The 14,088-nt window shown below is 46.0% G+C and overlaps 1 protein-coding gene across 1 annotated transcript in view; it reads left to right on the forward strand.

Annotated features, from left to right (window-relative positions):
• The window catches only part of CCDC170 (coiled-coil domain containing 170), a 371,660-nt gene that overhangs the window by 175,971 nt on the left and 181,601 nt on the right, over positions 1-14,088 (forward strand). Inside the window, exon 5 of the mRNA XM_073557682.1 lies at positions 12,672-12,928. Coding sequence (XP_073413783.1) covers positions 12,672-12,928 — 257 coding nt within the window. The remainder of the gene's footprint in view (positions 1-12,671; positions 12,929-14,088) is intronic.

Consider the following 14,088-nt stretch of genomic DNA (forward strand, 5'->3'; position numbering starts at 1 on the left):
TGACTGTTGTAGAGGGCCGAACCAATAGCTTGAAATTAATTCTACTCAATATTAAATTATTAATTGTATCACTTAATATTGAGCAAAATTAATATGCTGACACCCCTCTATATATCTTTAACCCTCCCCCCACAGGCCCTTATATACAGCATGAGCCTCACACAGCCTACTACATATGCAGCATGAGCCCCACACAGCCTCCCTATATATGGCATGAGCCCCACACAGCCTCCCTATATACGGCATGAGCCTCACACAGCCTCCCCATGTACAGCATGAGCCTGACACTGCCCTCCCATGTACAGCATGAGCCCCACACAGCCTCCCCATGTACAGCATGAGCCCCACATAGTCTCCCCATGTACAGAATGAACCCCACACAGCCTTCCCATGTACATCATGAGCACCACACAGCCTCCCCATGTTCTGTATGAGCTCCACACAGCCTTCCCATATACTGCATGGCAGTATTCAGCCTTCCCATAGCCTCCTCATGTGCAGCATGTCACCCCCATAGTCTCCCCATGTGCTGCATGTCACCCCCATAGAATCCCCATGTGTTGCATGTCACCCCCATAGAATCCCCATGTGCTGTACGTCACCCCTATAGAATCCCCATGTTTACCCCCATAAAGTCCCCATATTCTCCCCATAGAACCCCCATATTCACTTCCATGGAATCCCCATGTTCACTTCCAAAGAATCCCCATGTTCACTTCCATAGAATCCCCATATTCACTTCTATAGAATCCCTGTGTCCACCTCCATATAATCCTCATGTTCACTTCCATGGAATCCCCATGTTCACCCCCATAGAATTCCCATGTTCACCCCCATAGAATCCCCATGTTCACTTCCATAGAATGCCCATGTTCACTTCCATAGAATGCCCATGTTCACTTCCATAGAATGCCCATGTTCACTTCCATATAATCCCCATGTTCACTTCCATAGAATCCCCGTGTCCACTCCCATAGAATCCCCGTGTTCACTTCCATAGAATCCCCATGCTCACTTCCATAGAATCCCCATGTTCACCCCCATAGAATCCCCATGTCCACCCCCATAGAATCCCCATGTTCACTCCAATAGAATGCCCATGTTCACCCCCATAGAATCCCCATGCTCACTTCCATAGAATCCCCATGTTCACTTCCATATAATCCCCATGTTCACCCCCATATTCATACACATGAAAAAAAAACACCACATACTCAACTTGGTCCCTATCCCTGGTGTTCTGCTCTTCTCTCTGCCTCTGGTGCGCTGACTCTCCGGCGGTACTCAGTTGACGCGAGGAAATGACTTCATCACGTCAGCTGTTTCACACCCTGACTGGTGAGGAAGTGGCCAGAGGCCCCTCCTCCACCAATGCTGACTGTGGTAGACAGCGAGCGAGCGGGTGGGCACGGTGCGGCCTGCGGACCTCAGGTTTCCAGCCCCACAGCTATCTCGGTCCATGGGCCAGACTGAGACAGCCAGAGGGCCAGATGTGGCCCACGGGCCGCACTTTGCCCAGGTCTGTGCTAAAGCATTTCTCCAGGTTTGTCTCCCATCCACTAGGTGTCCTACAGCCACCTTACGCAAGGTATCATTTTATTCAGCTTCCTATTATCTGCGGGCCCACAGATGACAGGAATGTTGATACTACTGATAGATTCCCTTTAAAAGTTATCTGCGATCTGTGGGATAGGTTGAATTGAGTGGAGGTTGATTCATTATTAATGTGAGCTCTGGAGATTGTTGAGCCCAACGCTTAGTGAATCTTCAGTACTCCTACTAGAATGAACAGAGAGGCAGTGCACATGATTGACCACCGCTCCATTAAGCTGGGGCTCTTCTTGGGATCAGTGGGGGCCAGTGATTGGAATGTTATATACCCAATCCTTTGGATATGAGATAACTTTCAATCTTTAGAACACACCTTCAAGATTTGTTCAAGATTTTCTGTCCTCATACTCTAATAGATTGTGTGGAACGATTTTTAGAATCTCTATTCACATCTACTTTTAAGATTTACAACTGCAGTCCAATGACTGTTTACACTGTGAATTTGCTAGGATTAGTAAAATAAAAGGTTTCTGAATGTTTCATTTAACTCTGGATTTCCATTCACTTGTTAATAAGCTTAGTCTAATAGAAGCATATTTACAGCCAATAATTATTTACTGAATATTCAGCCGTTTGTGGTAGAAATCTTTCCTTAAAGGGACTTTGTCACCTCATTTTTCACATTTAAGCTGCGTCCATTAGGGGCTTATTTACAGCATTCTGTAATGCTGTAGATAAGCCCTCGATGTAACCTGAAAGATAATAAAAACAAATTTGATTGTGCTCACCCAGGGGCTGTCCGGTGCGGTCCAGGTCCAATGGGTGTCACAGGTCCGGGTCCGGCGCCTCCCGTCTTCTTGAGATGACGTTCTCTTCCTTGCTTCTGTCGCGGCTCCTGTGCAGGCGTAATTCTCTGCTCTGTTGAGGGCAGAGCAAAGTACTGCAGTGTGCAGGTGCTGGAAAAGGTCCGAGAGGCCCGTCGCCTGTGCACTGCAGTAATTTACTCTGCCCTCAACAAAGCAAATAAGTACGCCTGCGCAGGAGCCACTGCAGAAGCAAGAAGAGGACGTCATCGCATGAAGATTTGAGGCGCCAGACCCGGACCCGCGACACCCATCGGACCGGACCGCCCCACCAGGTGAGTATAATCTAACTTGTTTTTCTTATCTTTCAGGTTACATCGGGGGCTTATCTACAGCATTATAGAATGGTGCTGATAAGCCCCTAATGGCAGTGGCCGTGGCTTATATGCGAAAAATGAAGTGACAGATTCCCTATAACAAAAAACTAGGTATGGACAAACCATTTTTACTGTTCACCAGGGTTACTTTATTGTTTAGCTTTATTTTTACAAAGTCTTCCTATGTAGATGTAGCAACAACTATCATTACGTGACCTTTAGAGTTATTATAATAAAACTAAACCTGAGATGTGCTCATCAGAAATATCAGAAAATGTTTGCTAATATAAGAAAGGATAGCCTGGGTGGCTTGCTTACCTGTTTTCGTTATGCTGCGGTGATGATCCGTCCTAGATGTTGTTACGTTACGTCCAGTTAGCTGCAGGGTATCCTGCAGCAACTATGATGGCGATGAGTTCTCCTGATTGTGAGAACCCACTCTCGGTTTATGGAAAAGTTCCAATGCCTTGAATGATGTTTAAGAGAAGTAGAAAAGTCAGTCAGTTAGGAGCGCCAGCCATACGTGAATTAGGGCAAGATGCAGCTCCAGCCGGGTGCCTCAGAAGAGGAAAGAAAAAGGGTTGCAGAGCTTGGTGACCCGGTCCAAAAGAGTGCAAAACAAGGGGGATGAGAATATTAGCAATTCTTATTTTTATTAGATAGTCCACAACGCGTTTCGACAGACAAGTTCTGTCTTCCTCAGGTGGCAATATTAACAGTATACAGGGGGCAGATATTTAAAGCGGCAATAACCAATGGGAAACAACGAACAATTAATGACATCATGCATAATTACAGCAAAGTAGTGCAGATAAAAGCAATAAAAATGATAAAAATCATTGCGCAAAAAGTAAAAGCAAACACACTATAATAAAAGATACAAGATAAAAGTGGTTACCACCCAAAAGCATATAAATTTGAAATTTATCATAAAATGAAATCACCCTAGAAATCCAGCAGACCTTAATTAGTTTTCTCAATTATGAGATTTAACCCCTCTGAAGCCAAAGTGCCGAGTTTAAAGATCCAAAAACTCTCTCTTCTGATTAGATTGTCATAACGGTTTGCTACGTCATCACGAATGTGATCTATGATCGTGAGTTTCAATGAACTTTGGATTTTTATGTACTAAAAGGAAGTGTTTAGAAAGGCTATGCAGTAAAATTCCGTTTTTTGTATTTTGACGGTGTTTGTTGAGTCTATTGAGCATAGCCTGTATCGTCCTACCCACGTACTGTAACCCACAGTCACATTCGATCAGATAGACAACGCAGCTTGATTGACAAGTAACTCGGCAGTAAATTTTAAACATTGTACCAGTGGTGCGAGATTTGAAATGTTGCATTCTATCCAGAATGGATGTGCAACAAAGGCACTTTGGGACCCTGCATGCAAAGCACCCTGGGTGGGGAGAAATCTGGGTGGTTGGAGAAGGTGAATGCCTAACAGAGGTGTTACTAGGAGCCACAATATTCCGAAGGGTAGGGTTCGATTTTTCCTAAAAATGGTGATTGGCTGCGCCCGCAAATGTACCGACAGAACCGGATCACCCTTCAGGATAAACCAGTACTTCTTAAGTAGATTACGTATAGAAGCATGGGATTGATTGAAAGTCGTGATGAGGCTCCATTTGGCCAAATCAGAAGATTCATCATTCCTTTGCAGATCAGTCTTGCTTATGCTTCTGTTCTTAATTTTCTCAATACAACTTTTTGTGAGAACCCGCTGCCCTAGTGAAAGCAACCTGCAGTAATTTCTTAGGGTAACCCGAATCGATCCTTCAAAATTTTGGCCTCTTTTAGGAAGTCAGTGTCGTTAGTGCAGTTCTTCCGGACCCTCCAATATTGCCCATAGGGAATATTGGAAATCCATTTTGGGAGATGGCCACTCGAGAAACTGAGATAACTATTGACATCCACTTTCTTGAAGAAAGTGCAGTTGGAGATTCGACCATGGTGATCAATGTTGATCATGAGGTCCAAGAATTGAATACCTGTTTTGGATAAGTTGGAGGAAAATTTTAGACCCCAATTGTTCAGGTTCAAGGAGTGGGTAAATTCACATGCTTCTAACTCTGAAGCGGTCCATGTTGTGAGTTCATTTTCCCCTTCATTACTGAGGCCCGAGGAACTCCCTCTTCTGGTAAAGAAAGGTAGTGAGCGTGATTATCAAACACCTGAGGCTGATGATGATGACTGGCTGAGTGGAGTTACGGACTGGATATAAGGCTGCCGATGCCCTTCTTGCCTGCGGGTGATTTCTCTGTGGGATCCTTGGAGACCAGTCTGAATTTCTGCTCCTCTAAAGCTAAGTTTGCTGCTCGGCCTTTTGCTTTTGTGCTTTGACTTTGTTTTGCTTTGTTTTTCTGGATTTCTGCCATTCCCTGCTGGGGTGTGCTGAATTCATTTAGCTCTGTCTTCTGAAAATACCTGAGTGCTGATTTAGTTTTTGAAGCCTAGCTGCTTCAGGGCCTTTTTCATATCAGCTTGTTGGCTTATGTCTTTAATAGGGTTTTGGCAGATTGCAGACAGCAGCCTTCCTGTCCTTTCCTATCTAGGTAGTTTTGGGCCCCGTCTTTGCTCAGTCTATCTTTCTGTCTGTGTTAGTGTTTGTGACGGGAGTATTCTCCAGAGGAAGGAGGGACAACAGGCCTGGGAATAATCCAACAGATTTATTGACCAAAAAACAGGAACAACACGAAGGTAATTTGCAGAGTCCCAAAATAAGTCCACAGGAAACTGATTCGGGGGCACTTCCCGACAATCCTTGTGCCAGATCACAAAACCATAGTCCTTTAAGAGTCCCAGAAATCCACCACGATCACACAGAGGCCGAAGCTTCCTCAGACAGCCTCGTCCTACTCTTTTAGCATCCAACTCACATCTGATCTTAAAGCAAGAATGTATTGTCAGGGCTCCTGGGATCAGTCCATCTGAAGGGGGGTAGGGGTCACACCTACTATTCAATGGTTTGGTCCATCAGAAGATTCTAGAAATGTAAGGGCTCCACTTAGTCTACAGGATGTGTATTGTAGGTTATCTTCTGCTTAGGAAAACAATAGCCAAAGTTCCACTAGCTGTTGACACAAGCCTAAATTAGATTATGGTCCAGGTACATCACAAGACATTGCAAAGTATTGGGGAAAGGAGACATGGTTAATTTACAGCAAATGAATCAGAGGAAAGTTAAATGACCTATTATACAAAATACAGGACAGGGCAAGACTACAAATCATGACAATCCCTTCCCCTCCTAATTTGTGTACGTACTAGGGACCTCTACAGGTCACTGGTTAAGTACACACAGGCATGGCGTAACTTACATGTGGCTTCATGCAGCCACAAATTGGCATCGTAGCTTTCCCACATCATTGCCCAGGAGAACAGCTGCAGGCAGACAACCCATCACCCCAACCAAACATCGCCTGACCCCAAAACCAAAGTTCAGATCCACAGTGGCTGTGGGAATAGTCCTCCATTGTCCACCAGCCAGTTCAATGACAATTCCAGGTCCTCTATGGATTGCCTCAGGCCGAACCACTCGGGGATCAGCCAGCGTGAGGAAAGCTCCTGAGTCACAAAATCCAACAAGTCTTTGTCCATCCAGCACGACCTCCTGCAAGTGCTTACCTCGATGAGCTGAAGTCGTCATAGCTGCGGGTCGCACACCATAAACTCCTAGTGGTGCAACATGGGTGGGTGAGGCACTAGGCCAGTCCTCACTTAGTGGTGACACGTCTTCCTCCATGGCACTTGGCTGTACATAATTAATAATATGATTGGGTACAAGATCAATCCTCATTTGAACAGCTGGGCAGGAGGCTTGCAGATGCCCAGGCTGCCCACAACCATAACACCTGCGCTCTGCTACTTCCTCTCCTCGTCGTATTCCAGAAAACGCAGTGGAAGCAACAGGAGGCACATTAACACAGGTATCAACACGAGGTGGTGGCTCAGAGGAACGGGGAACAATGGGGACAGAAGAACTGGGGGCCACCGGTGTTGTGGAGCTGGTAGGCCTCTCTCCATCCTCCAACAGAACTCTCCACCGAGGCTTGATGGTGAGAGCCTCATCAGCGAGAGATGCAGCTTCTTCCACTGTAGCAGGTTTCCTCTCACGCACCCATTCCCTGATCTCAGCGGGGCACTGGGCAAAAAATTGTTCTTTTAGGATAACCTGGAGACAGGTGTTCCAGGTTAAGGCCTCCTCTGCCTCCAGCCAGCGATTACATATTTGTTTGAGTCTGTGGGCATACATCTTGAAAGACACTTCCTCATTACAGGCTAAAGTACGAAACTGGGTCCTGTAAGTGTCTGGGGTCACAGCATAATGTTCTAGAACAGTCCGTTTAATCTCTGCATACTCACAGTTCCACCGAGGGTCCATAGCTCTATAGGCTGCGGCAGCTCCACCCTCTAAGAGCCCCACAAGATGTCGGACGCGCTCCCTTTCCGGGACTTCCATTAATCGACACTGATGCTCAAAGTCCAGGAAGAAGCCCTCAATGTCACCGGAAGCCTCATTAAACGGCTTGAAGTCTTTGCGGGACACTCTGGGGAGTTCCCTCATGGGGGATGCTGTGGGTACAGTCTGTCTGGAGCTTCTCGCTGCCTCCAAAGTGATCTCCCTCTCCAGCATTGCCCTCTCCTCCATCCTGCGCTGCCTCTCCTTGGCTGTGCGCATGACCTCCCTCTTATCTTCACCGTCATTATATGTTGGGGGCTGCCTATTGCTTTGGGGTCTGCTCTGGGGCAGATTAGATTTCCCCTTTCTTTCTTTAGGCCTATGTAATTCTCCGGCTGTGATCGAGGGGTCTAGGGCATCGTAGGAACCCCCCACGGCTACTGCTAGTTGTGTTGATAGGTTCAGGGGTCTGCAATCTGATAGTTGCCAACTTCTCTGGTTTTCTGGACTTAGCTTGTATTTCTGCTTTTGCCTCCTACGGTGACTCATTCATAACAGGTCCATATAATGAAAAGATCATCAATAAAGCGTCGATACATTGCTATCTTTCCAACCGCCAGTGGGGACTACACGATAAAGAGGGACCTGAATGCCCCCATGAACAAATTAGCGTAACTAGGGGCAAATCTCGTCCCCATCGCACAGCCCCTCACTTGGCGCAAGTAGGTGTTCTCAAAAGCGAAAACATTGTTATTGAGAACAAAGAAAATAGCCTTTTTCAGAAAATCTTTCTGTAAAGGAGGTAGAATATCATCGGTTGAGAGAAAGTGTTGAACCGCCTCCAACCCCAAATCATGGGGGATATTAGTATACAGGGCTTGAACGTCAAGGGTTATTAAAAGGCAATTAGCCATAGTAGGTAGGGAAAGGAGAAGGTCGATCAGATGAGATGAGTCCTTGAGGTATGAAGTCAGGTTTAAAACATATTTTTGTAAGAACAAATCAATATAATGGGACAAATGGCAGGTAATAGACTTAATTCCCGAAATAATGGGGCGGCCAGGAGGGTTTAAGGGATCTTTATGGATCTTAGGTAAGAAATAAAAAAAGGCAATTTGAACTTAGAAATATTAAGGAATTTAAATTCATTCAGATTTAAAATTCCAAGAGACCTAGCATCTTTAATAAGTGTGGTATACTCAGAAAAAAATCACAGGTGATGGGTCTTGTGCAAGTTTATCATAATATTTCAAATCACTCAGTAGTCTAAAACCCTCTTGAATATAGCGTTGTCTGTCCATAATAATCACCCCACCCCCTTTAACTGCATTTCATATAATTATATCCTTATTGGCTTTTAATAAGTGAAGCGCTCTTCTTTCAGCAGGGTGCAGATTAGAGAATTTTTTAAAACCAGGGGAAAAAGAACGTAATTCTTTAAATAAAAGTTGTTGCAATGTTTCGACATACGGGGCCTTATGATAAACAGGGTAAAAATTGGGTAAAAATCAGGTTTTTGATATAGTGCCGGCAGGTCACTGTTCTACCATCACATGTTCAATCTGTCATGATCCAGTGTTGGATCTGGCGGTATTAAAAGCACAAAGTGAACTTTTTTTACTTTGGTTAAGTTCAAAGGTGTTTTGACTGTCCCCGGTGGTGGTTAGTGGTATTGCACCTTAGGTTAGGTTGCACTTAATTGTGGTTCAGGTGTGACACTCTATAAATGGGTCTCAGGGTGTTCACTCACTGCTGGTGATATTTCTTGCTGAGTTGTTGGAGAGCCTGGTGGAAGGATGGAGCTGGATTGGAGTCCTGCGCAGTCAGCCAGAGAGAACGAGTGCCAGCTAATGGTGTCTGCAGGAAGGACTGGCATGGCCTGGTGGAGTCGCAGTTTATGGTGTCGGCAGGAAGTGCGGGCATGGCTTAGAGGAGTGGCAACTAGGAAGAGAGTTGCACTCAGCATGCTCGACTTGGTTGCTGAGAACTGGACTCGAGCATGCTTGGATTCTTGGCAGAGGCTGGACTCATCTTGGGACTCTGTGTACTGGACTGCTGCAAGTGGTGATGGACTCTGCTCCCAGGCTGCACGATGGTGATGGATCCAGTTATGGTGATGGATCAGGGTGGAGGAGAAGATGCACACAGGTGGTGGGCTCTGTTGCTAGGAGCGTACGCAACAGAGCAAAGCTAAGTGGTGTTTCCCCTGTATTGTCTCTTTCCCTCATGTGTGTTATTAGTGCAGTGGTGGGATTAGTCTCCGCACCGACCCATTACCTAGTGAGGGTTTAGGGTCAGGGCGAGCAAGGGGTTAAGGTTCGCGTGCAGCGACAGGTGCGGAGCCTGTATAGGGAATGTTAGGAGTGCAGGGACACTGGCTCAGGGGAGCTTAGGAGGTCTCCATGTCCCCATTCCCTATCGCAGGGCCCACCATTGTTAAAGTTTCCCAGGTTCTCCCCTTATTATTTAAATGCGCCTTACTGGAGGCGGTGTTTCCAGAAATATATTTATAACGTGTAATACCTAAATTCGCCAGGTGGAGGCGGCGTATCCACCTGCACGTTCTATTATTTAAATTCACCCCACTGGAGGCGGTGTATCCAGGGTCACATGTGTTATGGGTTCGCCTTGCGGCATCATCTGCGACCTGACACACGTGATCATGACATTATCACCAGCCCTACAGTTTTTTTTTCTGGTGAGCTTTGGCCATGTGGAGACCTGTGGTAATTGCTGCCGGGCCTCACTGAGGTGCAGTGGGGAGCGGCATGGTGTGTTAGAGCCGCTGCAGCAGCAGTTATCAGGGTCTGGGGCCTCTGCTCAGATAACCAGAGAAACAAAAATGGCGGCTGCGGTCTGGCAAAAGCCCCTAGAGTCGCTGCTGGGGAGCGGGACTTGCTCTTACAGGGGACGCACCCAGGCAGGTGGGAGGAATGGTGCCCCACGGAGCTGCCTGGTATTCCCCGAGGTGAAGGGGTACGTCCCTGTAGTGAGCAGATTGGTGAATAGTCCGCGGGGCTCATGCCAAATCTTCGATGCCACCCCTCCTGGTCGTGTGGAGGCGACCAGCGAGTGTATATATTTTCCTCCATATTCCTGCGGCTATGGTACTAAAACCCCCTAGAGTCGCTGCTGAGGAGCAGGACTGGTTCATGCAGGCGGGCGCACCCAGGCAGGTGGGAGGAATGGTGCCCCACGGAGCTGCCTGGTATTCCCCGAGGTGAAGGGGTACGCCCCTGTGGTGAGCTGACTGGTGTGATAGTCCGTGGGGTTTTACGCCAAATCTTCATACCATCGAAGAAGCCGCCCTCCTGGTCGTGTGGAGGCGACCAGCGAGAGTATATTGCCTCCATTTCCCGGTCCCCTTCTCCTCCTGGTGTGTGCAGCAGGTGTGTTGCGGGGGAGTAGGGACAAATCTCTACCCTCGCCATTAACCAACCCTAGGAGGCGCAGTCCTCATGGTGAAAGGGTTGGAGGGTGGTGTCCCTTGGTGAATAGCGGGGGTGTGAGTGTGGTGACACAGGGGGACGCCTCTGTTGTCAAGTCCAGAGTGAGTTCACCAAAAATGACAAATGTATGTGTGCAATAAACGTTCAGGTCCGGACCTGTGTGTGAACGAGCATGTATGGGTGCCACCAAAAAACATCTTGTGGAAATGTGTTGTGGAGTCTGATCAGCTCTGAGCAAACATACACATACATTAACTCGTTCCCCAGGTCGGCGCTGTGGAGATGAGTGTTGCCTCCAAAATGAACATGTATTGCCAATACCAGCGGTGTTTGTCATGAACCTGAAGTGTCAGGTAATGGTGGGGTGAACTCAGGGTCTGGGCGTCCCCGCTGTAGGTGTTTCCCTAATGAGGGGTGGTCTTGAGGGTCCAGAGGCCCCTCATTAAGGAGGGGGTGCTGTCATGATCCAGTGTTGGATCTGGCGGTATTAAAAGCACAAAGTGAACTTTTTGTACTTTGGTTAAGTTCAAAGGTGTTTTGACTGTCCCCGGTGGTGGTTAGTGGTATTGCACCTTAGGTTAGGTTGCACTTAATTATGGTTCAGGTGTGACACTCTATTAATGGGTCTCAGGGTGTTCACTCACTGCTGGTGATATTTCTTGCTGAGTTGTTGGAGAGCCTGGTGGAAGGATGGAGATGGATTGGAGTCCTGCGCAGTCAGCCAGAGAGAACGAGTGCCAGCTAATGGTGTCTGCAGGAAGGACTGGCATGGCCTGGTGGAGTCGCAGTTTATGGTGTCGGCAGGAAGTGCGGGCATGGCTTAGAGGAGTGGCGACTAGGAAGAGAGTTGCACTCAGCATGCTCGACTTGGTTGCTGAGAACTGGACTCGAGCATGCTTGGATTCTTGGCAGAGGCTGGACTCATCTTGGGACTCTGTGTACTGGACTGCTGCAAGTGGTGATGGACCCTGCTCCCAGGCTGCACGATGGTGATGGATCCAGATATGGTGATGGATCAGGGTGGAGGAGAAGATGCATACAGGTGGTGGGCTCTGTTGCTAGGAGCGTACGCAACAGAGCAAAGCTAAGTGGTGTTTCCCCTGTATTGTCTCTTTCCCTCATGTGTGTTATTAGTGCAGTGGTGGGATTAGTCTCTGCACCGACCCATTCCCTAGTGAGGGTTTAGGGTCAGGGCGAGCAGTTCGCGTGCGGCGACAGGTGCGGAGCCTGTATAGGGAATGTTAGGAGTGCAGGGACACTGGCTCAGGGGAGCTTAGGAGGTCTCCATGTCCCCATTCCCTATCGCAGGGCCCACCATTGTTAAAGTTTCCCAGGTTCCCCCCTTATTATTTAAATGCGCCTTACTGGAGGCGGTGTTTCCAGAAATATATTTATAAAGTGTAATACCTAAATTCACCAGGTGGAGGCGGCGTATCCACCTGCACGTTCTATTATTTAAATTCACCCCACTGGAGGCGGTGTATCCAGGGTCACATGTGTTATGGGTTCGCCTTGCGGCATCATCTGCGACCTGACACACGTGATCATGACACAATCTCTGAGAAGCAGCGTGTTCGTTCATCCAACACGTTTCTGCGGTTTTGACCGCCTTCATGAGGGTGAACTCCTGCAGTCCATGCTTATATAGGTGAGTGTCTCATCTCAGAAATTGATCTTGGATTTTTTTTATCTTTATCAAAAATCGAACAGTTCTATCTCACTGTTAAGACCTGTTACTCACTGTTAGGACGGATCATCACCGCAGCATAACGCAAACAGGTAAGAAAGCCACTCAGGCTATCCTTTCCTATATTGTTGAACATTCTCTGGTAATTCTAGTGAGCACATCTCAGATTTAGTTTTATTTTAATTTTTTCATTGGACATTGTCCCATGTGCACCAGGGCAAAGGTTGATTCTGAGTATGCAGTTATAAAAGAAGTAGGTATATATTAGCGCTAGTGCTCATCTTTTCCTTTTTTATGATATAAAGTCATTATAATGTTGCGCCTATTGGAGATTGTAGAATTTACACTGATTGAAAGTCCTATTGAATACTCTCAGCAACTTATTTTCCATTTTTTTCAGCTGCTTGATATTCGGTCTAAACTTTCCTCCAAAGATTTGTGTGTGCAAGAGCTAAAAGCTGAAGTGGAAAGCTACCGAGAAAACAATGCACGACAGTCCTCTCTTATCACCTCTCTAAGGGCAAGGCTACAAGAGACAGAGGAAGATTCTGGTGTATTGGCAAATTCAAAAACTAGAGCAGAATTGACCTTAAAGGGAATCATTCAGGAAAACCAAGGACTGAAAGAAAGACTGCAAGAAATGGAGTCTAAGTTAAAGTAAGCTATCACTTCTGTTACAGGGAATCTGTCAGTAGATCAACTCTCCTAAGCCATTTAAATGGGCATGTAGGTTATAGAAAGGTAAATAAAATGATGCCTTGATATCTACGATCATGTCTTACTCTAGAGAAATCTACATTTTTCTTAATATTAAGAAAAAGAGAGAAATAGATGATCAAAAAGACTTTTTGATCATCTATTTCTCCCTTTTCTTGATATATAAGTTGACAATTTGTCCGTATTGAGTCCTGTCCTTACATTGGTATTACTAGCCACATAAAGCATACTATATGATTATATTTTTTACTTGTTACCAATGTTGTTCACAAGCTGTTCATTTTTTTTTAATATGTAGATGTGCTGTTCAGATGGGCTGGACACTGATCTACATGACAATCTGCATCTAGAGATTATTTTAAATGAAATGGAACAAGAAGGGATTATAGGGAGAAAAATGGGAAGCGCAAGCTTCTAAGTGTAATAATTAGTTTCCAAAGGTATATACTCAGTCTGAATAAACTCACCTATTTGGTGTCTTGAGACACTGCATGCTTTCATAGGCTATATTCACCAAGCTTAAATGAAATGGAGCATTACAAGTGTGAACCAAATAATGGCTGCCAATTTACTCTCATAATCACACAGTTATGCAGTAAGACGAAAATTAACACAGTACAGAAGTGAAGTTTGATGCATTACAAAAATATTTGCAGCTGCAGTTCTCTCACAGTGCTGTCAGCTTCCATTTCACAGCAACTAGTTTGAGGGAAGGTAACAGCTCTGTGAGAAGATAACTGCAAATGTTCTTGTGTTTGTAAAGAAGCAAGGTTCAACTCTTCTGTACTGTGTTAGTTATAGTCAGGCACAGCTCTGCAGCAGAGCTGACAGCACTTTGAGAGGACAAAGGCTGCTGCAAATATTTGTAATGAGACAGAGTTCACATCTGCTTTCCTGTGTCATTACATGACTCACACTGATAATGCCACTTTTATTTTAAATAATCTCTGGAGGCAGATTCTCATGCATATCAGTGCCCTGCCCGTAGATCTTAAAAGCTTATTTGCATATTAAGAAAAATGTAGATTTCTCTGGAAAAAGACATCGGATTACAGATATCAAGGTATCATTTTATTCAACTTTCTAAGACCTGCATGCCC

Source organism: Dendrobates tinctorius, unplaced genomic scaffold, assembly GCF_039654945.1.
Source record: "Dendrobates tinctorius isolate UK_male_01 unplaced genomic scaffold, ASM3965494v1 ptg000250l, whole genome shotgun sequence".
NCBI lineage: Eukaryota > Metazoa > Chordata > Amphibia > Anura > Dendrobatidae > Dendrobates > Dendrobates tinctorius.